The sequence below is a fragment of the Malus domestica genome, chromosome 15, assembly GCF_042453785.1.
Source record: "Malus domestica chromosome 15, GDT2T_hap1".
Taxonomy (NCBI): domain Eukaryota; kingdom Viridiplantae; phylum Streptophyta; class Magnoliopsida; order Rosales; family Rosaceae; genus Malus; species Malus domestica.
In genome coordinates, this window is record NC_091675.1 from 29,719,152 (window position 1) to 29,746,269 (window position 27,118).

The following is a 27,118-nucleotide window of genomic DNA, read 5'->3' on the forward strand; positions in this document are numbered from 1 at the left end:
TGGAGGTATACTCACATGTCAAGCAAGTAACTCTAATGGTTGGAAAGATGTAAGTAATCCTTAAACCTGAGGCATCGTCGTTGTCTTGTGGTTAAGTACTTAATCTTTGATTATGTCAAAGTCTCCCCATTCGAGGGTGTCCACGGCATAATTGGGGTTAAGCCACTTAGTCATGAAGGAAAGTGTATGCGCAACAAGGAATCTCTAATCCTCGATAAGAGAGGAAGAATACTCTAAGATATGATTCGGGAATCTTCGGCCGAAGTATCGAGCGTAATAAAGGAAAGCGTTCCTATACGACTCAATTGGATCATATAAGAAGGAATAATCACATTAGGGGTTTGACATGATATATCCATACCCTAATGATGTGATTGAGAGTATTGTATTAGAGAAGGATTGAATTACATTGTAATACCAACTGACTAAGTTCTTCGAATAAACTTCTACATTAGCTTGGGTAGCTATGACATATGGTTAGATGTCACTCATAGCTTGTGAGTTCTTCTAGATGATTAAATGTAGTCATTAAAGAAGAAAGGTGAATTAAAATGAGGTTTTAATTCACTAAGTGATTGAATTAAATATAAGCAATTGGATTGATGCCAATCACCTCACTGCCTTGCTAATTAGAACCTAAAAGATTGTTCACCAAAACACTATTGTGGTGAGTAACTAATGGATGATGGAAACAATTAATTGGATTAATTATGTGTTGTGATTAATTTAGAAAAGTCTAAAGAAATCATAAAAGTGATAAAGATCGTTTTGGGCTTAAAGAAACGTTCGGGTTTAATTGGGCCCATTGGGTCTAAACCCATTGGGCTTTTATTCAAGCATTGGATGACTTGAAATAAATGAAAGCCCAAAGCCCAAACAACACAAAGAGGGCCGGCCATATTAAGTGGGGAAGGAGAGAAAATTAGTCAAGTGTTGACTAGGTTTCTTTTGTCTATATAAGCAACTTTATAGAGATAAAGTTCAATAAGGGTTTTTGTGTGTTAAAACAACAAAGAGGCAAAAGAAAAAGAGCTCTCTAAACTACACAAAGGCCGGCCACCAAAGGGGGTTTTTACTAACCTCTCTTACACCCTTTTGGTTATTCCTTCATCCTTCTCACTACACTAGTGGGTGAGGATCTTTAGAGGTTTCCTACTTTGGAAACTTGAAGAGAACCTAGGAGCACTCATTGTAACAAAGTGGAGGAGGCAAGGAGGGAAGCTAGGCTCAAGGATTTCAAGGAGCAAAGGGCTTGGAGGTGGTCCATCCTTGGTCTCAAGTCTAGATCAAGAGGTATAAGACTAACCTTCTCTTTGTTCTTGATTCTTTAAATGTTTTGATGCATTATATATAAACCTATGAACCTTGAAGGGGATTTGCATGACTATAGCTTTGATAATATGTTATAAATGCTTCCGCTGCTTTCGTATATTAAATTTGATTTGAATATGCATGATAGTCATTATGAAATCCCATTCTAGAAATCTCATAAATTTCCCTTCAAGTGGTATCAGAGCCAATGGTTTATGTATAATGTGTCCTTTTGGATTTTATGCATATGGGTATTAATGTTATGCATGACATATTTATTGTTTCATTCAAAGTATGTTTGTCTTTTGTTTTTCAATAGTTGAAAAATGTTAGTCAAAAGTTGAGAAAGATATGTTTGCAAAAGTGTTTTGTATGCATGAATGAAAAATGAGTTTAAGACAAATTTGACATATTATTTCTTCATTTAAAAGTATGTTTGTCTTTTGTTTTTCAATGGTTGAAAAATGTAAATCAAGAGTTGAAAAAGATATGCATGTAAAAGTTGTTTTGTATGCATAAATGAAGAATAAGTCATGAACAAAATTTGGGGTTTTGTTCAAAAGGGTAGGCACGGTTTTGGGGGTGGTTTTGGGTTGTGTTTGTGTTTTATTGTAAACCACTCACACATCCTATTAAAGCTTAAAAGACGTGTTCTTGTCACTTTTGTTTTTGGGTTTGAAAAATCACCAAGAATACACAAATCTTGAAAAAGTGTTCATGGTTTTGTTCTTGGTGTTCATAATTGGGTTTTGGGTGAAAATGGTTTTATATGGTTTTCATGCATGGTTTTATGGTTTTGGGTGATGTTCTTACCATCCATAACTATATTAAAACTTATTAAAACCCTAGACTTGTCTAGGAGATTTCCATCAAACTTTCTCATTAAAGCCTTTTAATGCCAAAACCAAGTGACATGCAAATTTGGATTTTTTCCTACTTTGCATTAAATTGTAGCATGTGGGTGAGACTTCCCACCATCCCATTGAATGGCCGGCCTCCCTAGTGGATTTATCCACTTGTGTGGCTATTTTGTAATCTTTGAAAAGTTGATATTTACTTTGAAATATTTACGGTTTTACCCCTAACTTTTCATATTTACATTTAGGCCCCTACTAACTAGAAAGTTAAAATATTTGATTTTAATTTTGTTAGTTGTTTAAACTCATAATACTATTATGCCCATATGCACTAAATCTAAATGTTTATGTTGCATTCCCTAATGATTATTTAAATGTGTTTAAGTAGTTATGAAATGGATGACTTTGGACTTATGCCTTAAACGATAATTGAGCTATATGATAAGGCGCTAAAATCAAATTGTTTGAACCTTGGGAATGTGTTTTAATTACTGTTTAATTGGACCTTGTCACGTTTGACGTTAATCTTTCTCTCCCCTTTTAGTATATGTAATTTATAGGAATTTGTACAAATCGGTTTGTAATTCTTATTACTTCTTAATCTCTATTCGTTAGTGGATTCCCTCTAGTGCTAGACTAGAGTTTCTTTAACTATTGGTAAGGAGACATAACTAAAAGAGGGTTTTGACATGAGATTAAAGATTAAAAGGGTCCAATGCCCAAATTAGCAATGAATGATTGTCTTTCATTTCTAATGGCTCAATGAAAATGGTTTTAATTGGATTGATAAGCACGTAATTAAATTGACACAACCTCCCCGAGTTTATATTCAACAATGATGGCTCGTTGTTGCAATAACCTAATAAGTCCATAGTCATCCAAGAGCCTAAGATAACTATAAAGTCCAATTTCAAAGGAATGCAAAAACCTTAGTAGTAGTAGTTACTTCCAATATTTGAAAAATTCGTTTTTGATATTGATTTGTTTTTCCTCAAAACAAATAGTGGGAGTATCATACGCTACTAGACTATAATGAATACAATTAGTAGTTATATATATCTCCAATATTTGGAAAAATGTTTTGATATTGATTTGTTTTATGAAAACGAATAGTGGGGATATTGTATGCTACTAATTTCATTAACTTTGGACTAGTAGTTATAATAGGACAATTTATTTGATTGTGATTAAATAAATAAAATTGATGAGACCTTAAAATCCCTCAAACAAACATATATTAAGTTGAAAGCGTAAGAGTGCTTAGAACACTTTTTCGTGGCCTTCCACCGTGGTAGGCTCCAAGCGTTTATGACTTGTACACCGCCTTCACCCTATCATGGGGAAGTGACAAAGTGCATGCTTATATTCAAGAGGAGTTTATTTAAAACATTTGATGAGGTTAAGGTAGGCAACGAGTATGGCCAACATCGTATCATCGTGAGGTCATGCTTGAACCCCTAGCAAAACCGGCATGGTGGGAAAGAACTTAACTAAGAAACATAATGCCAACATCGTATCATCGTGAGGTATTATTTTCTAGAGGCCAAAAAGATGGGTAATCACAAGAGGTTGTTGTGAATGGGTAATTGTACCCTCTCATTATTATTGTTGCTAGCCAAACATCGTATCATCGTGAGGTGGGCTTGGTAATAGTGAGCCTCCCATAACCTGCTAGGAGCTTTCTTTGAAATCTCCCGGATTCCATTATGGGGGATATGGAATTTGCCAAAAATGGTGGGTGGTGTCATTCGGTTTAAAGACCCAAATCGTTTGACTTAATCAACAATCAATCTAATTATTTTATTTGTTTATGTATATAGATATGGTTGGAAGCACACTCGCGAAAATACTCGACAAACATTGCCTAGAGGGGCACAATTTCCCATCATGGTATCGTAATGTCAAGATTCTCCTAACCTTGGAGAAGATTGTTTACGTACTAGACAAGGCTCCACCTCACATACCTCTTGGCCCTGACGCCACTGAGGATGAACGTGCTAAGTATGACAAGCACGTTGAGGATGATACACAAGCTAAGTGCTATCTGTTGGCTTCCATGAATGAGGAGCTACAGAGACAGCACGAGGGCATGGACAGTGCATCTTCCATAATACTCCATCTTACGGAGTTATATGGTGAAGGGACGCGCAACCGTCGCTTTAGCACTGTCTGTGAACTTGTGAAGACCAAGATGGTCAAGGGGGCTCCAGTGCATCAACATGTACTGAAGATGATAGGATTCATTGAACAATTGGAGAACCTTGGTACTCCACTTGACGGGGAATTAGCCCAGGACTTCATATTGGCTTCTCTTTCTGATTCATTCTCGCAGTTCGTAATGAACTACAACATGAATAAAATGGATAGCACTCTCTCCGAGTTACTAAACATGTTAGTAACCGCCGAGAAGACTATGAAGAAAGAGAACGTTGTAGGGACTGCTGCAGTAGCCTACAACAAGCCATCCTCTTCCAAGGCTAAGCCGCAAGGCAAAGGCAAAGGGAAGGAGAAGAATTCCCCCACTCCTAAGCCGAAAGGAGGAGTGAGGAAAAAGAAGGCAAAGGAGCCCAAAGGGACTTGCCACCACTGTGGAAAGGAGGGGCATTGGAAGAGGAATTGCAGGTTATACCTTGCAACTCTTAAGGACAAGCCACAAGGTATGGTTTATGTCCTTATCTTCAATTCTAAATGTTAGATCTTCTAAATATTTATATTTGATATAAAGAGCTAATCACTTGTATAATTGTATATAGGTGGAGAAGCCAAGTAGAAGAAAGACAAGCAAAGAAAATATGGAGAAGGGTTCGGCCACTATGATTTTTGCTTACTACTTAGGAAGTTTTGTTAGGCATTTAAAGATTGTCTTTAAAACTTTCTTATTTTGTTAAGAACTAATTATATGGCTTCATTTGATGGAAGGCCACTATTAGTGCCTAAATGTATAAAGGCATTTATATTAGTCTCTAAATGTATAGAGCTAATACCTTTTGTATTAAACATTATGAATGTTTGAACTATCATATTAATGTAATGTGAAGTATGCCTTTTTGATATACTATTTCCTTAAAGTAGTGTTATGAATTGAAAATTGTCTTGTTGTATCCTAGATGAGATACAAGAGTTATATCACTTAATTGTAATGTGATAAACCAAACTTTAGATTTATCAATTATGGATAGATCTCACATGTAGGACATAAAAGGATACAATGAATCTTTAGATTTGGTTCCATTTGTCTACTTATGAGTTCTATATGAATTGACAAAAGTCTAGAGAATCCTTTCTTGAAGAAAAGGAAGATCACATTACAATGATATAAGTAATAAGAAAAACGTTTCTTATATGGTTATCACTTGAAACACAATGATCAAGATCACTCTTGATACAATTAGTAGTTTTGAACAATTAATTGGGCATTCTTAAAATTGTTTTAAAATGTCAATGGTGTTAGTGATTAAACCAAGAAAGAAGTGTCTAAATCTATAAAAGGTTTAAAGACTTTAGTCACTTAAATAACAAGACATTAAACTTAGTGAAGATTGAAATAAATAAGCTTGAAATGTTTCAAAGCTACTACACAATGTCTTCTACCAATATAATCCACTTTTATACATTTTGAATGTATGAAATGATTTCTCATTAAAGTCATGAGAAATAGTGGGAGGTGTGAAAATGGATATAAACTTGAATGTGATTGGTTTATAGTTGTCTAAAGAATAATAGTACTTGACTATTACTAAGAGTTTGTAATTTTAATTGTTAAAAGGACTCAAGCTCTTCAATCGTTAAAATTCTATGTTGTGTAACATTTAAAGAATAGTCTTTGAATGTTGGTTTCGTCAACCTAGCATAAAATGGTTATATGTTGGGAGTTGTCCATCATTCTCTTTTATGAGAACATGCTAATAACAAAGCATATGGACAAGTTGATGAAACAAAAGGGAATAAGTTTCAAAATGAGTCACAACATATGGTTTAACAACAAGACAATCCAAATTCAACATCTCATGTAACGATATTGCTCTATGTAGTTTTGATAGAGAATTATATTAACCACCTAGAAGGAATGGTTGAGTACCTATATCCTTAGTAGGAGCCATGCTTCCACTAACGAATTGGATAATTCTTATATGACTACATTAAAGGTCTTAGTATGACTAAAACTTGAAGTATGGTGTATGACATCGTATAATTAAATGAATAGACTTGATAAAACAAGTCACATATTCAAAAAGGAATTACTTTAGAAGGAATTCTTTTGTATGTGATTCGTTTAAATAACTTGTATTAGCTAGGGTTGTTGATAGTCTCAAAATTGTTGAGACATCATCAATAAGCTAATGGATCTCAATGATTCTCAATGGATCCAAGACAAGTTAGTGGGAGCAATATGCATTCAAATCAAGAAAATTTAATTGTTATTTTTGAATGAATGCTAAGTTACAACAAGGCCAGTGGGAGTGATGTCATAATTTGAGCAACAAGATGTGAATAAAGTCTATTTGATAGACTTGATGAAACATAGATGTTACTCGAAAATGACAAAACATGACACGGTCAATTTTGAAGTATAGACTTGAAATTGGACTTATTGATATAGCAAGGCTATCTCAAATAATGTTATATGGGAATTAAATCTCAAATGTTGAAGATTTAAGAAAGCATTTTCCTATGTGATAGGAAATCACTTTCATAACCCTTATAATGAATGTGTCATAAAATCACAAAAGGGACACATGTATTGACTTGTGAAGTAGATATCCAAAGGTGAAGAAACCACTGAGTTTATCACTTTAAGATATTACTATATCCCAGGATCAGAACTAAAGCAACTGATAGAGTATTATTGCCTTTAAGAAAGAAACATCAGAGTGGGACTCTGGAAGAGTGCATTCACTTAGGTTGTTAACCAAAGTGAAAATAAGCCATTTTAACAAATGGAACTTCATAATGGATGAAGTACTAATCATATGAATGAATTGTTAGTATTGTACTACAATGGTCTCAAGCTTGGAGCAAAGTTTGTGTAAAGTATACAAACGAAATATATGTAGATATATAGTTTTAGAAACTGCTTCAAAAGGTGTTTTGAATGGAAGGGGTTCTTTTAGAACCAATGATTGAATCCAAACCATAAGGTCGTTAGTAGAGTACTACGACGTAATGGGGCGATAGCTCAAGCCATGGAATCAAGGTCTCATCAAAGTATTCGAACACAATAAAGAGACATCATCAAATGTTTTGGAAACATTTGATAAGTAAATCCCTTTTAAATATAAAAGAGATTAATACATAACCAAGTTAACCTACGAGCATAAACTCTCTCGACAAGATGTATAAGATACACTAGTGATTGACTTTAGTGCAAGTGGGAGATTGTTGGAAATATGCCCTGAAAGTCAATCTTTGGAAGAAATCTTTCAGGACAAATGAATCGATGTATGGATGATTCTTATACATCAAATGGCAAAGACACGAATTAGGACTATCTCAATTAACGATATATGTCCTAAATAGTGTATCTATGGACAATGGATCGATTGAAGAAGTAATCTAATGATGTTAGACTACAGAGACCTTCTTCACATAACCATTGTGTCCAAAAAGGTTCCTGGTCGTTGGATTGTCGGAAGGATACTGACAATGCGTAGACCGGTACATACTATGTCTGCTTCAATTGGAAGGATGGAAAGTCTCATCCCATTCGTGTTGTGACACTAAGACAAGTATGTAGGTGCTCATTAGGGGAATGAGTTCACTGAACACAATCGAACGAGAGTACTTGCATGGAGGTATACTCACATGTCAAGCAAGTAACTCTAATGGTTGGAAAGATGTAAGTAATCCTTAGGCCTGAGGCATCGTCGTTGTCTTGTGGTTAAGTACTTAATCTTTGATTATGTCAAAGTCTCCCCATTCGAGGGTGTCCACGGCATAATTGGGGTTAAGCCACTTAGTCATGAAGGAAAGTGTATGCGCAACAAGGAATCTCTAATCCTCGATAAGAGAGGAAGAATACTCTAAGATATGATTCGGGAATCTTCGGCCGAAGTATCGAGCGTAATAAAGGAAAGCGTTCCTATACGACTCAATTGGATCATATAAGAAGGAATAATCACATTAGGGGTTTGACATGATATATCCATACCCTAATGATGTGATTGCGAGTATTGTATTAGAGAAGGATTGAATTACATTGTAATACCAACTGACTAGGTTCTTCGAATAAACTTCTACATTAGCTTGGGTAGCTATGACATATGGTTAGATGTCACTCATAGCTTGTGAGTTCTTCTAGATGATTAAATGTAGTCATCAAAGAAGAAAGGTGAATTAAAATGAGGTTTTAATTCACTAAGTGATTGAATTAAATATAAGCAATTGGATTGATGCCAATCACCTCACTGCCTTGCTAATTAGAACCTAAAAGATTGTTCACCAAAACACTATTGTGGTGAGTAACTAATGGATGATGGAAACAATTAATTGGATTAATTATGTGTTGTGATTAATTTAGAAAAGTCTAAAGAAATCATAAAAGTGATAAAGATCGTTTTGGGCTTAAAGAAACGTTCGGGTTTAATTGGGCCCATTGGGTCTAAACCCATTGGGCTTTTATTCAAGCATTGGATGACTTGAAATAAATGAAAGCCCAAAGCCCAAACAACACAAAGAGGGCCGGCCATATTAAGTGGGGAAGGAGAGAAAATTAGTCAAGTGTTGACTAGGTTTCTTTTGTCTATATAAGCAACTTTATAGAGATAAAGTTCAATAAGGGTTTTTGTGTGTTAAAACAACAAAGAGGCAAAAGAAAAAGAGCTCTCTAAACTACACAAAGGCCGGCCACCAAAAGGGGTTTTTACTAACCTCTCTTACACCCTTTTGGTTATTCCTTCATCCTTCTCACTACACTAGTGGGTGAGGATCTTTAGAGGTTTCCTACTTTGGAAACTTGAAGAGAACCTAGGAGCACTCATTGTAACAAAGTGGAGGAGGCAAGGAGGGAAGCTAGGCTCAAGGATTTCAAGGAGCAAAGGGCTTGGAGGTGGTCCATCCTTGGTCTCAAGTCTAGATCAAGAGGTATAAGACTAACCTTCTCTTTGTTCTTGATTCTTTAAATGTTTTGATGCATTATATATAAACCTATGAACCTTGAAGGGGATTTGCATGACTATAGCTTTGATAATATGTTATAAATGCTTCCGCTGCTTTCGTATATTAAATTTGATTTGAATATGCATGATAGTCATTATGAAATCCCATTCTAGAAATCTCATAAATTTCCCTTCAGAATCAAATTCCGCTCCAGATAAAAGGAGTAAATTAAGACCTTTTGGGTAAGTCTAGCAGAAGGCCCACATGAATAGTTAATAACAAGTAAAGCGCCTCTTTCGGCAACTCTCCCCGCTAAGAGACTAAAGCATAATGATCAACGATCAACCTAAATGATTTGAAATCAGGGGGAGATACTCATTAGGGGGAGCATTCAAAACAAATCAAGATTTTAAAGATTCAATCGAAGACTTGTGGCTATCCAAGGGGGAGTGTTGTGAACAATGTGGATGGCCCACATGAATAGTTTGTTACTATTTATGCACAGTATTTTCACTATTCATTGTGGAAAATTTGTAAAGTGAATAGTGTTCTCTTTTGTTTATAAAATGAATGAGAGATGAAAAAGGTTGGGTGACATACGGGAGAGATAGGTGTTGGAAATGTGCCCTAAAGCCAATCATATGATGATACTTTACGTACATTTCACATGTTAAACTAATCTAGTTTAATATAAAGGGCAAAGATTATTGTTTGAGCCGTCTCATATAAATGTTATATGCTTAAACGATAAAGTCCAAGGAATATGTGATTGGGAGAATGTAATCTAATGAAGTTAGATTCGTGAGACCATTCTTTCGTAGACACATCCTAAATGTTCCTGATCATAGGATTGCCAATTGGGCATTGACAGTCCGTCAAGATCGGTACGTGCTATGTCTTCTCTCAGGGAGAGTGACTAGTCTCGAGTCATTGGTGTGTGTGACATCAAGACAAGTACGTAGATGCTCAATAGAGAATGAGTTCACTGAACGTGATCGACGAAGAGTTCTCATACTCATGTCACATGAGAACTCATGGTTGGGATAATGCAAAGTAGTCCTTTGACCTGAGGCATCATAGTTGTCTTGTGGTTAAGTCATTGATCTTTGATTATGTCAAAGTCACTCCATCAGGAGGGTGTCCACGGCATCGTTGGGGTTAAGCCACTTAGCCATGGAGGCAAGTGAATGCGCAACAAGGGATCTCTAACCTTCAAACTGTTTGAGGGAGAATACTCTATGATATGATTTAGAATCTCTGGCCAGAGTATGAATGAGATTTAGAAAAGTCGTTCTAAATCACATTCAAGGAAATCATATAAGCACACGAATCACATTGGATAGTAGACATGAACATATAAACTATCAAACCAAACAATGTGGTCAAGAGTATTAGATTAGAGAAAGACCGTATTGCATTTGTAATCCCAAACTGAATAGGTTTTCTAACCTCTTCTGATTAGCTTGGGTAACCATGATATGCTGCTAGGTGTCACTCATGGTTTGTGGAAGCCCTAAACGTGTGTAATCACTAAAGGGAGAATTGAAAGTAAGTTTCAATTCACAATCGATGTAAAATGGTTTTAATCGCCCACTGCCTCGCTAAAAGGAACCTAATGGATCGCACACCATAAGAGGTGGAGATTGGAGATTAAACGGAGATGAGTAAGAATGATTAAATGGTTTAATCATTTATTTATGGCAAGGATTAATTAATATGTTAATTAATCAAACGAATAAGTTCGTTAAAAATCTCGGGATAGTTTTGGACCTTAAGGCCCAATGGGCTTTGAACGTCAAGCCCATTAACTTAAGTTGTATGACAATTTAATGAATAAAGATTCAAAAAGGCCCAAAAGCCCAAATCCCTTTAGGTGGCCGGCCATGAAGGAGAAAATTGGTTTTGGTTCTTTAGGTCACTTATTTGAAGAGACTATATAAAGGACTTTATAGCTAAAAATTCATTAAGGCTTCTTTTTGGAGAAAATTGGTGAGAACATGTCTCTCCTTTTCTCTCTAGGAGGAAGGTCACCTTGGAGGGTACATCTAGCAATCCTACTACTCTAAGGTCACTCATATCTTCTCCAATCTCTCCTTGGTGAAGAGACTTAGAGGTTCCCTATTTTGGGAACTTGGAGAAACCTATTCATCCATCCAAATCCATAGATTTTAGATGCAAGGTGATGCGTAAAATTCTTGACACACAAATTAAACCCTCTTTTTGACAATTGTAGTATAGATGTAAGTAGGGTATCGTTCTAGGCCGGGGATTAGGAGGGATTGCTAATCTATCCTAAATTAATTTAAAAATATTAAACAAGACTCAAGGATACAAAACTAGGCTAAAAACTCTAATAACTCGAAACACACTTAAAATGACTCAAAATAATGAAAATGATCTTATTAAACACTAAGAACTGAAATGGACGGAAATTGAATTAAAAGACTAACAATAAAGAAAACTAACTAAATAATATAATTTAATAATGGATGGGTGTTTGGTTTTGATGAAAAGTAAATTAAACTTAATTAAATTACAGAATTGACAAAAACATAAAATTAAGGTAAAATGATAAATGACAGACTAGCTAGAGGGTTCTTCTCCACACATGTTATACTTGCATACAAAATGATTTCCAGTTGTTCTTTTAATAAATTGTGAATCTCAATACTCCAGATTAACCGTGAACAGCACTTTTTTAATCTTCAAGTTTTCCTTAAGTTATTGAATTGGACGGAAAAACGCATACAACAATTCAAAACATTCTTCAAAAGTCCCCTACGTGAAAAGCACAATAGCGATACAATCAAAGATCATTAAACTTTGTGAAAACTATAAGCATTGACGAGACATTCGTAACTATGAAAAGCATGATACTCTTGCCAAGAATTTACTTAACGTGATTGTGACTAGCAACCTTTACTACTTGTGAAAATAAGTTCATAACGATTAGGTGAAATTCACTTATATTCTAGCATCAAATTCATGCATGTAAATTAAGCGTGCACTCTCAACCAACATACACAAATCAGTTTTTATACGAACGGATAAGTAAATTGAAATCACAACTTATGAAATCACAACCGAAGGTAATTAATTCATATTACAAATATATTCATGGTTTCGAATTAACCTCTAGCCAAAATCAATTTATTTACACATTATTAAAAATAGAAATAAAATAGAAGTTTAGAGAGATTAAACCGAAAGAGAGGTGAAGATCTCTGTCTGCGTTCTCCTTTCACGCTGTATTGGACCGTCCTCACCTTTGTACTGACTCTGTCCTCCTTATTTTCTGCGCCTATTCCTGCGTGCTGACCTTCACAAGCTGCCCAAAGGCAGCCTTCTCTCGTCAGTCCCCCGCTCCGCTTCTAACCTGCTCTACCTTCTGACCAGCTGCAAAGCAGCTGTCACGCCTGATCTGGACTGCCCTTGCTGTCTCTATTCCCGTGCTGACTTGCCTTGTTTCTCCGTCCTCACTCCTCTTTTCCTCCAGCTGCCAAAGGCAGCTTTCCCCTGCAGCTTCTTGCTGCTCTCTGGACTCTCCCGCCTTCTGCTATTCCACGCTGCCCAAAGGCAGCCCTTTCACTCACCTCTGCACGTCAACTCATGCTCAAGCTGCCAAATGGCAGCTTTCTTTCTTAACCTCTCTCTTCAGTCACGCTGCCAAGGCAGCGTCTCTTCTCCCGCCTCTGTCTCTCTGACCTCGCTGCCCAAGGGCAGCGATCTCCCCAATCCCGTGCGCACTCTGCGCTTATTCCCCCGCAGCTTCTTGCTGCTCTCTTTTCACGCTGCCCCAAAGGGCAGCTCTCCCCCCTCCTTTCTTCACCGATTTCCACTCTTCTCTGTCTTCTATTTTTTTTATTTCCTTTTTTTTTTTCTGGCAGCAAGGCTGCCTTCTCTTTTTTCCACCCTCCGCAAGTCCTCACTTCCCTCTTCTTTATTTTCTGTCTTTCTTTTTCTTTCCGCGTGTCCTGCTCTTCTTTCTTTTATTATTTCTTTCCGTTTCTGCTGGTTTCTCTTTCTCTCCCGCCAGCAGCCAAGTGCTGCTTTTCCTATTATTTTATGCGCCCCCCAGCTGCCAAAGCAGCATCTGCCTTCCACCTCCTCACGTTTCCACCTTGGATTCCTTCCTTTCCAGCTGCAAAGCAGCTTCCTGTTGTTTTCAGAAGTGAAGAATATGGGAGTCAACGAGGTAAAAAAAATATAAATCATGATGCTCTCTTGCTCCCTCTTTGACCGACTCTCCCCATTTCTTTTGTTTATGCCGTGACATAATTCTACCAATAATCCATGACAGAATGAGAACGACTAAAGCAATTTTCGACGAATTTATTATTTAAAACTCATTTGTGCTATTTTTATTTTCTTTGCATAACAAATCCTATAAACACAAAAATAACGTAAATAGCTCAAAAATGTAAGGAACTAACTAAGAAAAGATGAGTGAATTCGAAGTAAAAATATATATAAATATGATCCGATCACAAGGAATGAAGGCCCTCTCTTTGGGTGATTAGCCTTTGCTTATGCAAAGAGGAATCTACAAAGGTACAATTTCAACTCACTTTGTTTTGAGTTGAGTTTTGGTTCACCAATCTACTAGGCTTTGAATTTCATGGTTAATGTTTTGTTTTTAAGTGCATGCAAGCGTGATTCCGCCTTTAATTGTTAATTGCATGCTTATTGATGTTGCTTAATGAACTTGTTTTCACAAAATATTCCTTCAAGTGGTATCAGAGCCTAGGTCTAGTAGTTGGTGAATCCTTTTGGGTTTTGTAGTTCATAGTTTGTGATTTAAAAGTTGTAATATGTTACAAGCTTTATTCTTGTTTCTTTGAATGTAAATTTTGTTAGAAAATTTGCCATCTCAAATGTTGTAGATGTAGTTCATATGAGCATGAATATTGGAGCTAAAATTTGGTGCCATGACTTTGGGGATTTTCGGCCAAATCCAAAGGGTGGATTTTTGGGTTCTTGTTTGACTTGTTAAAAGTGTTTTCAAGTGACTTTTGGAACCCCTATGTACCCTAGTTTGGTTAGATGTTATTTCCCTAAAGTTTGGATGGTTTTGGGATGTTTTTGGGTGAAAAAGGTTCATGGAAAAATTTTGTGTTTTTCATGAATGTTCTTCATTGTTCTTGACATTTTTGCCAAGAACAAAAAGTTTGGTGTTTTGATTCAAAGTTTTGATTAATTTCATAAAGTCTTTGTTTTGTGTTGATTGGTGTGAAATATCTATCATCAAAACATTTATATTTTTGAAAGGTGATAGAAATTGTGATGGGTGTGTAAGACTTACACACCTTACACACCTTACACACCACATGCATGGTTTTATGATTTACACCAACCAAAAACCACTTGCAAGGCTTTATGAAATTGTTGAAAAAATTTCCAAATTTTTGTGGACTTATCTCCACTCCCTTTCCCTCTCTAAAAACCGGCCCTCCCTCAATGGGAGTACTTTTGGGTCTTTTATGCAATTACATAAAGTTTTGATACTTTTGTGTATTTGCACTTTGGCCCAAAAGTTTACGTTTTTACGTTAAGGTCCAAAAACGCTAAAGGACAAATTGTTTTGATCCTTTAATGAAGTTTTTGCATTGATTAAATTTTGGGTTCTATTGTAATTACATGAAGTAGTGGACTTTTGTGTCTTTACAAAGTGAACCCAAAAGTTTTGCAATATAGCCCAAAAGTTGAGGTTAATTGCTTTATGGCCCAAAAGTTGTGGTTATTGCATATTGGCCCAAATTAGGTAGAGAACAAAATTGTTTTGTCTCTTTAAATGAGAATTGGATTTTCATTTTGTTTAGCTCCATTTAAATCAATTTTATGGATACAAAAACCAAATGAAAATGTTGCATTCAATTTAATTAGTTAAAGTGTTAATTAATTAAAGGGTGATTATGAACCTAAGCCTAATATAATTGAGCTATGTGAAAGGCCGTTTCAAATTTGTTTGAACCATGGGAATGTGTAGATTAGATTTTGGTTGTAATTTGATTTGATCAAATGTTGTAAAAGGGCTTAAGCTCTTCTTTACTTTAAAGTAATTTGTTATATGCAAATGTTGTAATGAGCATAAGCTCACCTTTACTTTGAAGTACTTCTTTCTTGCTTTATTTGATATGCATGAAAATGAAGTAGTTGGGTCCAACGCCCCTAAGACAACACGCCTTAATGTGATTAAACGCGTAACTAAAATCAATCACCATCCCTAGACCAAGATTCAACACAAGGCTCGTGTTGAATCTAAACAAAGGTTCATAATCATCCTAAGGCCCTAAGGCAACTATATAGTCCATCAAATGAATGCAAAGGTTATGTTAGTAGTATCATATACTCTTGCTTTAAAAACCGTTTTATAAGCATAGTGGGAGTATTATATACAACTAAAAACAATCATATGGACCAATAGTTGTAATAGGACCAAAATAGTTTTAATAGAGATTAAAATGTATGTTTATGTGTGATGAGACCTAAAACCCTCAACCAAACCAATATTAAGTTGAAAAGCGTGAGAGTGCTTTGAACACTCTTTCGTGGCCTTCCACCGTGGTAGGCTTCAATCGTTTGTGACTCATACAATGTATTCGTCCAGTTCTGGGGTTGCAAAGTATGTGCTTACATTCAGGAGAAGCCTATAAACATATGATGAAGTGAAAGTAGGCAACGAGTATGGCCAATATGGAGTTCTTCTGAGGCCATTCTTGAACCCCTACTTGAACTAGCATGGTGGGAATGACTTAACTAAGTGCAATGGTGCCAATATGGAGTTCTTCTGAGGCATCATTCTCTAGAGGCCAAATAAGATGGGTACTTGCATTAGTTGCAAATGAGTAAGCGTACTATCTCATTATTATTGTTGCTAGCCAATATGGAGTTCTTCTGAGGTGGGCTTGGTACTAGTGAGCCTCCCATAACCTACTAAGAGTTTCCACCAAAACTCTCGAATTCCAATGAGGGATATGGAATTTGCCAAAAATAGTGGGTGGTGCTAATTTGATTTAAAGACCCGAATCAAATGGCTTAAAATCAATCAATTTATATTCGTTATGTATTTGTTTACCAATATATTTGCAAACGCTATCCAACACTTGACAAATAAAACCGAATGTTTTAGTTTCCGGACTTAGTACCACAATCCCGAAGAATGTCTTATAAATATTGCATATGTATCTAAGTAGTCTCATCCTCACAATCTTCCTAATGATAATGTATCATTGGAAGAACATGTTAGAAAAGTCTATCGTGAAGAGGACAACACAAACAACCAATGCTTAATCCTTTGTTAAATGAACAAAGGAACTTACGAAGATTAGCATAATGACAAGGACACTTTTAGTGTTATTAAGTTCTTCACTTACAAATCGTTGTATGAAGAAATAATAGTTGCTTTGAACAACCCTTAGTCAATGCAAACACTAGTGCTTGTTTCTTTGTTAAATGAACAAAGAACTTGAGAAGAAAGCACAAAGGCATGGACACTTTATGTGCCATGATTCTTCACTTACAAATTGTTGTATGAAGAAATGAGAGTTGCCTTGTACAACTCTTGAAGGTTTGTAATTATGTTTAGAACATAATGGTTGGTTGACAAAAATAGTCCATTAACATGGACTTATGATGATTTTGAATCATTGAGTGTTGAAGTGATAAACCACTTAACGAGACGGAAACTAGGCAAAGACTTCACCTATGTGTCCCTATCCTAATGGTTCACTAAGTTTATTGTAAACTATGTAGTGAACAATGACCACATGCTCTCCAAAATGTTTGATGTGTACAACACAATTGAAATAAGTTTCAAGAGAGATAGTGGGAGTTTAGGGACCATGACTATTGTAGTCAAAGGATAAGTCAAATGAAGAAGATAAAATTAACTCCAAGGGAACAAACTTTCTTTATGAAAGGATGGACATTGGAAGGGGTATTTGCAAAGAAATGTCTTGCAAGTGTCAAGAACACACCTTTCGAAGGTGTTGTAAATTGTTCTTGAATAGTTCAAAACAGTTGGTTCTTCTACTTGAATGCTTGATTCCGTATTAGTAACTATGTTTTACAATCGTTGTAAAAGTGTGGCTAATAAGAAGTAGAAGATTAATGAGAGAAGAGAAAATACTTCACATTCGAAACGTGAATCAAATGTAGATCTCTGCGAAAGCAGATGGTACTTACTTCCTCATATGAACTACCAAAGAAATTGGAAAAACCAAAGATTATCTTTACATTCCAATTTTAAGGAACTAAATTCCGTCACTATGTGAAAGGGATAAATGTTTTGTTTGACAAAACATTGTTCTTTATTAATCAATGATTGGATTATGGTAATCTAATTAATTATCTCTATAGTAGAGATAATATGGTAGTGTTAACTGTTTAGAAAATAATGATGCTTAAAACCCAAAAGGTTGCAAGGTAGTGACTAATCCCAACTAAAGTTGTGATACCTCTAAAACATAAATTACGAGTTGGTCATAGATGGATGCTTTGGATCGTTAGATCCGGATCCAATACCTTCTTGTTAAAATTGTATAGAGGCGAAATGTTTGAATCTTTATTCTTTTGGAAAGAAGAAAGAATCACAAAGTTGTTGAGGTTAATTCACTTAGATGTTAGTGGCACTTGTCCACAAACATAATACTACTCATGTTGTATGACATTCACCGAAGATCACTCTCGGTTGGACTATAGTTTATTTTGAATAAACACAAGTCCGAATACTTTGCAAAATGTTTCAAAGAATTCAAGTAATGTAAGTTGATGAGTAAGACGTCTAAAGTAATTACCTCCTTAGATTTGATCCAAGATAAGGTAACACTTTAAAACAATTTCCTTGAAAGATATCAAGGAAATAAGCATCATAAGATAATAGATTTCTCCATAAGGAGAAGAACGAACTCGAATAAGATTTAGTTCGTTAGATGTTATCTATTACCCATATATAGGATATATACTTCTAAAAACAATATGATTGTCAATTAGAAGATCTTTCAAATTTTTCATAACTCCATAAGATGTAGTTGGAAAGAAAGACAAATCTTAAAACATGTTAAGATTTGGGGTTGTGTGCTTATAAGCAATATTTGTTTGATAACAATCTTGTGGGATATCCTTAAATTAACTTTTGGATATCGCTTCTATAAACCAACTAACAAATGTTGTTTTATTGGGTTGTTCATTGTAATCCTACAATGTGATTTGCCTAAAAGCAAATGAACGAGAGATAGAACTCAAAGAATAGGTTCTTTGAGAGACAAGAAAGTAATCAACAAATATAACAACCTAGTTCATATACCAAAAGCTCCAAGGTAGTCGAGAAGGATTTATAAACCGTCTCAGTTGAATGGTTTGAACTTTATGACTATATCATAGAGTTGCACCTCTTAATTCGAAAGAAATAAGAATGAAAATCCTTATGACTACATTGAGTGTATATATATGATATATACTCAAGGAAATGGTAAAGTACCATTTGACCCGAAATAATGAAACCTTCATAAGCTAATTGGTAGCTTAAGGTGACTACAATCAAAGAGATTGGTTGACTTTGAAGGAACCAATTTTGACGTAGTCTTAGTTTCAATTAATTCAAAGAATGCTAGCTACAACTAAATGGTGATTTAATGTTTGGACATAATATAGGTTTCCGAAACCATTATTAAGATAGTCTTGATAATATATGTCTAAAACTATGAATCACAAGACATGTAAGTTGTAGAGATCCATCCATCATGGATCTTAGCAAGCTAGTGGGAGCTATAAACGTCTTATGAGAGAAAGGTCAAATCGTTTGCTTTCTCATAAAGATGTAAATGAATCTTTTGTTTACTAGGTTTACAAAAGATTAGTGGGAGTTAATCATATTCCTAAATTTGTATATATATATAAATATATATGTGATATATATATGAATATATATATGATATATTAATTTTGGAAATGAAAAGAATATTTCTTCGTTAAAGTTATGACTTTAAGCATTCTATAACGATATAATGTATATGGGAGACATAGTCTATAAACATGGGATGGAAATCTATAATGATAGATTTTAGGATATAATTGGATTATATCAAGCCCTAAATAATAGACAAGAGTTGCTAGGAAGTTTCTCATATGATGATAAACTTCAATTAGAAGGATGACTCTAGTGTGACTAGCAAGTTGCCCTTCTCAAAGGGAACGTACCCTTTGACTCCCAAAGAAATAATGCGTAAATAGAATCCTTTATGCATACGCATAAAGGTGATTTATGTATTTCATATTGTATGAAAAACATTGATATGAGTTGTACCTAGAACGGTACAAGACGATATCAGTGCAAGCCCAGGATCAGAACCATGGCAACTGTCAAGTGAGTCCTTAAGTATTTAAGAAATACTAAAGGAAAGATTCCTCAAAGAATGAGGAAGAATTAGAGTAACGTAATGGAAGCGTAAATGTATTAGATTATGAATCTAATCCATCAATGGATGTTTCTTCATTATGAATGAAGAGATAAACAGATATCTCTTTATTATGACTAAAGAGATATTTGGATGGAAACATTAAAGTAATGACTTTAGTGTGTTCCATTATGAATGCAAGGTATATTGCCATATAGAAGTTTGCAACAATGTTGTTTGGATGGGAAAGTTCATTTATGAACTTTCTATTCGGTTCCAACCAGAAAGTGTATCTAGTGTATCAACACTATGACACTAATGGGGCGATAGCTCAAGCCAGGGAATCAAGGTCTCATCAAGGTCCGAACTCAAATGAGAGACTGAACCACATGATTGAGAATCATGTATAATGGTGACGTCGTTATTCTCAAGGTTGCTTCTATGGATAACATATAGATATCCATTGCCTAGGCCTACTATTCAGCCATTTATGAAATGACTACAAAAGAGGTATCATCACTGATGACTAAGCTGATTGGCTCTAGTGCAAGTGGGAGATTGTTGGAAATGTGCCCTAAAGCCAATCATATGATGATACTTTACGTACATTTCACATGTTAAACTAATCTAGTTTAATATAAAGGGCAAAGATTATTGTTTGAGCCGTCTCATATAAATGTTATATGCTTAAACGATAAAGTCCAAGGAATATGTGATTGGGAGAATGTAATCTAATGAAGTTAGATTCGTGAGACCATTCTTTCGTAGACACATCCTAAATGTTCCTGATCATAGGATTGCCAATTGGGCATTGACAGTCCGTCAAGATCGGTACGTGCTATGTCTTCTCTCAGGGAGAGTGACTAGTCTCGAGTCATTGGTGTGTGTGACATCAAGACAAGTACGTAGGTGCTCAATAGAGAATGAGTTCACTGAACGTGATCGACGAAGAGTTCTCATACTCATGTCACATGAGAACTCATGGTTGGGATAATGCAAAGTAGTCCTTTGACCTGAGGCATCATAGTTGTCTTGTGGTTAAGTCCTTGATCTTTGATTATGTCAAAGTCACTCCATCAGGAGGGTGTCCACGGCATCGTTGGGGTTAAGCCACTTAGCCATGGAGGCAAGTGAATGCGCAACAAGGGATCTCTAACCTTCAAACTGTTTGAGGGAGAATACTCTATGATATGATTTAGAATCTCTGGCCAGAGTATGAATGAGATTTAGAAAAGTCGTTCTAAATCACATTCAAGGAAATCATATAAGCACACGAATCACATTGGATAGTAGACATGAACATATAAACTATCAAACCAAACAATGTGGTCAAAAGTATTAGATTAGAGAAAGACCGTATTGCATTTGTAATCCCAAACTGAATAGGTTCTCTAACCTCTTCTGATTAGCTTGGGTAACCATGATATGCTGCTAGGTGTCACTCATGGTTTGTGGAAGCCCTAAACGTGTGTAATCACTAAAGGGAGAATTGAAAGTAAGTTTCAATTCACAATCGATGTAAAATGGTTTTAATCGCCCACTGCCTCGCTAAAAGGAACCTAATGGATCGCACACCATAAGAGGTGGAGATTGGAGATTAAACGGAGATGAGTAAGAATGATTAAATGGTTTAATCATTTATTTATGGCAAGGATTAATTAATATGTTAATTAATCAAACGAATAAGTTCGTTAAAAACCTCGGGATAGTTTTGGACCTTAAGGCCCAATGGGCTTTGAACGTCAAGCCCATTAACTTAAGTTGTATGACAATTTAATGAATAAAGATTCAAAAAGGCCCAAAAGCCCAAATCCCTTTAGGTGGCCGGCCATGAAGGAGAAAATTGGTTTTGGTTCTTTAGGTCACTTATTTGAAGAGACTATATAAAGGACTTTATAGCTAAAAATTCATTAAGGCTTCTTTTTGGAGAAAATTGGTGAGAACATGTCTCTCCTTTTCTCTCTAGGAGGAAGGTCACCTTGGAGGGTACATCTAGCAATCCTACTACTCCAAGGTCACTCATATCTTCTCCAATCTCTCCTTGGTGAAGAGACTTAGAGGTTCCCTATTTTGGGAACTTGGAGAAACCTATTCATCCATCCAAATCCATAGATTTTAGATGCAAGGAATGAAGGCCCTCTCTTTGGGTGATTAGCCTTTGCTTATGCAAAGAGGAATCTACAAAGGTACAATTTCAACTCACTTTGTTTTGAGTTGAGTTTTGGTTCACCAATCTACTAGGCTTTGAATTTCATGGTTAATTTTTGTTTTTAAGTGCATGCAAGCATGATTCCGCCTTTAATTGTTAATTGCATGCTTATTGATGTTGCTTAAATGAACTTGTTTTCACAAAATATTCCTTCAATAGGAAGGAAGAAAGGATGAGAGAAAGAGAGAGGAAGAGAGAAAAGAGAGGAAGAGGAGAGGAGATAATAGAGAGAGTTATCTTTGTACTCCTATTATTCCAAATTACAATGAAAGCACCACTGCTGCCCCGATGACGTACTCCAGTCACACTGACTGTAGAGGAATCTCGTAAATTTTGTGTCTTTTTTCATTTATTCCACTGCACCTACCGCCAATTTTACAACATAAATGTGTATATTAATAAATTTAAATAATTTAATGAGAGGCATTTAATAAAATACACATTAATTAATTTAAATTAAAGACACACGAAGGCACTATAATCAATCTAACACCAATTTTGTATTAAATTTCATTATTCTCCAACGATTAAAGTTAAAAAAAAAAACCCTAAAATAATCACAAAAAATTCTAACCCCTAGTTGCAGGCGTTAATTTAAATTCCAAAATTGGAACTAATATTCATTTATGAGACTTTTTGAAATTGGAACAATGTATTTCTGATACAATCTAACAAAAAAATTAGGCCTAGATAACGGGTGCAAGTTGGAATGGTATGTTGAAAGTAAAATTTTCAAAAACAAACTTTGAATTCCAAAGCCAATATTTTCCGAAAACTTAGAATGAAAATTAAAAGGATTTAAGATAATTGTGAATTTTCGTCTCAAATTGTATTTGAAGAGTTCCGAACTTATTCTCACAAAAAAAAAAAAAAAAATTCAGAAATATTTTGATATTTTGTTTTAGTTATTTACTCAAATTATGCATGTTATAATAAACTTTTATAAACCAGAGTTTTCTTACGTTTTTACCCGTAATAACCATTGTTTTTACAAAATCGACCCTAACAATTTTAACTGACAAAACCTAAATCACACATATTCTCCGTCTCTGTCGCTCATCTGCAACTCTCTTTCGCCCTCTCTCCGGCCGACGTCCTGAAGCCCTTCGCCACTCTTCCAACTTCGTATTCATCTCGCGGTACTCTCTCTCTCTCTCTCTCTCTCTCTCTCTCTCTCTCGTACACACACGGGGCACAGAACTATGAAATTTCAATTGTGCAAAGTTGAAAAAAGATGAAAGATTTAATGTAATAGCATATGTGATTGTTCAATGGAGCTTTAGTTTTCGTTGATCAATTTAATATATATGCATCGCTTGAAAATCTCAAACAAAAGGAATAACAGATTACTTGATTTCTCAAATAAAAAGGAATAAACAAAAAAGCTTCATCCTTGTATTCGAATTCTCTATACATCACTGTTGGTGTTCAATTCTCGTAATGTATACTTAGTATTATGTTAATTACCCTAAAAAAATTGACCTAACATGTCAAGTTTAGATACTTTTTTATATGTCAAGGCTTTTCCCTTTTCGTACCATGTTACTGATTTCGGATGCGGGTTAGGGTAGTTGTCTAGGGCAGTGCCCACTCCATTGCACCTGAGTTCAAATCTCTCTCCGTGTAGATTAGGGTAGTTTAAAGTATCGCGGCATAAAAAATAAAAGTCATAAACAAAAATGGTTGGCCCTTGAACTGGTTTGGAATCTAGGGCCTTCGGTTTTTCATTTTCACCCATTTGAAGCTTTCCCATTTTTACCTGCCAACATGAAGGGTGATTAGTGTAGGGAATTCTCTCTCTCATTATTTTTTTGCACAACTCTTATGGTTCTTTCACTTTTTGTGCACATATCTAAATGTTTGCATGTTAAGGTGGCTGTGTGTTTTTTGGGCAACAGACAATTGTGGAAAAAAGTTGGAAATACACTGTCAAGCTTTGTTTGTTCTAGTTTGTAAGATGACTTATGTCATAGCCTCTGCGGCGTGCGTCCACTGCCTAACTAGCTCTGAATTGATATACATCCCCCTTTGGGAGGGAAAAAAACATAGCACGACTTTGAGCCACATATAAAACATCTGATATTTAAAACATACGAGAAATTCAATTTCCAGTATCATTTCAATGAGTCAAGAGACTCTTCTACCTTTTGATAAATTTGTTACACCTGAGTGGCTGTGTTTGCTGAAACTTTTTCTTATAAGAATTTTTCGGTTGCTTTATAAATATGAACTTTCACAGCCTTTGTACTTCCATATCATTCTTTTTAAATTAGGAAAAACACCACGACAACTATAATTTTTTTTTGTTATAAGAAAAACACTTGAAGAGCTCAATTGGAGAATGAACGACAAACTCTCTTCTATTTGCTTGTCATGTTCCAATTGATTCTTAGTTGTGAAATTCCTTTGGTGTTACGAAGTAAGTTGATTTTTTCTATAAAGTATTGACTTTGAACTGTTTTTTCCTGAAGTGTGATGTTATCAAGGACCTAAATGTGAAAAGCCCCATCTTTTTTTGGGCATTTCTCTATTCATGTCAAGAAACTATTTCATGTGAAGCATGAAGTTAAACTAACCTTGTTTCTGTTGTTTGTTAATGTTTGTGTATGGGAACATATTTGGCAGTTTCCAATTGATCCTTTGATTTTCTCGTGTGCATTTTCATCAATTACAGTTGTATGCTATGTTATAACATTTTAAGCTTATTAGAGTTCTTTCCACTTTTCTTTTTTTTTTTTTTTTTTTGTAGATCCTTTCATCTTCATTTCTCATCACAAGCTACTGCTGATACTTATACAGTCATATAATTAAAAATGGAGCTGACCGCTATTAAAGATGGATTTGATCATGTGACAAAGAAACAAAAGCTGTCAAGCTCTAAAGCTCACGAAGTGTTCGATCTGATCGACAAAGAAATGAAGCAGACTTTACAAAAGCTACAATCATATAATGGTTGTGAATCTCAGGTTGATTGTAAGTCTTCTCTTGCTGAACTTAAAGTCAAGTTAAAAGATTTAGCTCCACTCAGTCGGTTGGAAAGCACACAGAAGGAACTGAACCTAGCACTTAGCAAGTATCCAAAGATTCTGGAGAAATCCTTCATTCCTGATATATCCAAGGCTTATAGAAACATTGACTTTGATACCCACACAATTAATGAGATTATTGGCAGCCATTTCTATCGGCAGGGCCTATTCGAAGTTGGTGACTGTTTTATAAGTGAGACTGAGGAATCAGAATCTGTGGCTGCTATGAAATCTCAGTTTGAGGAATTGTTTCGGATAGTTGAGGCAATGAAACATCGGAATCTAGAGCCAGCACTGAACTGGGTCGTGACTAACTCTGATAAACTAAAACCAAATGGTTCAGACATATTACTGAAACTTCACAGTCTGCAATTTGTCGAAATAGTAAAGGGAAACAGAGAGAGAGCCCTCCAGTATTCAAAAACTTGTCTTGCTCCTTTTGCTTCCAACTATATGGCTGAAATACAAAAGCTCATGGGGAGTCTTCTGTGGACTGGAAGGCTTGAGTACTCCCCATACTCTCACTTATTATCACCAGCCATTTGGGACAAAGTTAGTGGGGAGCTAACAAGGCAGTTCTGCAATATTCTGGGCCAGTCTTACAAGAGCCCATTGAGTTTGACCCTGGCTGCAGGGATTCAGGGCTTGCCACCTCTTCTCAAGTTTATGAATGTAATGGCAGGAAAAAGGCAGGAATGGCAGTCTATGAAGCAGTTACCTGTGCCAGTGGAGTTAAACCAAGAGTTTCAATTCCATTCTATTTTTGTGTGTCCTGTGTCGAAGGAACAGTCGACTGAAGAAAATCCGCCTATGTTAATGTCATGTGGACATGTGCTCTGCAAGCAGTCTATTACGAAGATGTCAAAGAACAGGACAAAAGCTTTCAAGTGTCCATACTGTCCTTCCGATGTTGATTCAGCACAGTGCAGGCCACTCGTTTTCTGATGTATCTGCAAAAGGAAGTAGTTGCAACTGTGTTTCTGCCACACTGGGTTAAGCTTGTAGAAACTAGTCATGCTGTGTCGTGTAGGTAGGATGTGTGGTTATGGTGTCAAAAGCCGGTTTGTTTGGTGTGTTGAAGCATTGTTTGTAAATAGACATTCTTTTTACTGTCTGGCGGTTAAATCAATCCACTTCTCCTGGGATTAATTTGAATGCATCATAATCAGGATCCCCAACACAAGGACATGCTGGCTCATTCTCATGAGTAAGTTCTAATTCTCCTGCTCGGTCATGTAAAGTGTAATTGGCTCCTCAATTCATGGATCTCAAATTCAGGCCGATACTATAAAACTGCGTCGTTTGGGGTAGTGTAGAGTCTATTGCATCTAAACTGACCCAAATCGCCTGCCTGCCGTTAGAAGAATGAGGAGCCTCTTCAATAATTTCTCACTTTTCTCTTATCTGCATCTTTTTTACCAACACATAATAGACTGTAAATTTGTATTTTCAGTAATTTAATCAAGTCAGTTTTCTCAATTTCTTGTCTTAGCAAACAAATTTTAGATAGATCTTTGGATTCTTATATTGTTTGTTGTTCAGGATAGCTAGTGTGTGGCACTTTTCCCTTCTTTCCTCGTTGCCCCCTTGATTTAAGAACGAAAATGATTTCCCCACCCCTGTTAATTTCCGTTCTTTGATTCTCCTTTACTTTATTCAATCCGACAGCCATAAAATAGGGAAGCGTGTGTGAGGAGAGAAAATGGGGGGTGAAAATCATTTCCCATTAAGAAAAGTCTCAATAACCTTGGATTTTCAACTCTTACAAGGGTTCTTAAAAAATATGCCACTCGAAACTCCAGTTCAAAGTCGAAACCGGATTAAGTAATCCTTCACCACCACCACTACACACACTCTCACACGCACGCACACATGTAATCATGTCATGGTCGTAACATATTTATGCAGAGGTATAGTCTTAAGTCTTAGAGAAGTGGCTTTAGGGATATAATTTGTATACAAGTTGTTGGTGGCGCTTTGAGATAAGCACATTTGAAAAGCAGCAGCAGCAGCAATAAAAAAAGCCGTCACTCATGGAAAAAGTGCTTCCTAAAGAGTGCGAAATTTAAGGAAATGATGAGTTTCCTTTCCCCCTAAAAAGTGCAATAAATAGCTCTCTCCCTGGCCTCTGGCCACAACAGAAGCATTGAAGAACGAAGGGTCTCTGATTCAGAAGCAATCAAAACCCTTTTTCAAGCTCAAGTTACTGTCACCAATCTTCACCCA

General features: G+C 35.8%; 1 protein-coding gene across 2 annotated transcripts; it reads left to right on the plus strand.

The window, feature by feature from the left end:
- Positions 1-22,838: 22,838 nt before the first annotated feature.
- On the plus strand, positions 22,839-26,371 carry LOC103406079 (protein RMD5 homolog). Of its 2 annotated transcripts, none has more exons than XM_008345099.4 (2): positions 22,839-23,005; positions 24,616-26,371. In XM_008345099.4, the coding sequence occupies exon 2, from the start codon at positions 24,680-24,682 to the stop codon at positions 25,835-25,837; it is 1,158 nt and encodes a 385-aa protein (XP_008343321.3). In that variant the 5' UTR covers positions 22,839-23,005; positions 24,616-24,679; the 3' UTR covers positions 25,838-26,371. The 2 variants fall into 2 exon arrangements, with proteins under 2 accessions (XP_008343321.3, XP_028950392.2); XM_029094559.2 differs by having other exon boundaries at positions 22,874-23,005; positions 24,666-26,371.
- The last annotated feature ends 747 nt before the right edge of the window (positions 26,372-27,118 follow it).

Bases quoted from the DNA above. Each gene is read 5' to 3' on its own strand.
- LOC103406079 (XM_008345099.4), top strand. From the start codon at position 24,680: ATGGAGCTGACCGCTATTAAAGATGGATTTGATCATGTGACAAAGAAA.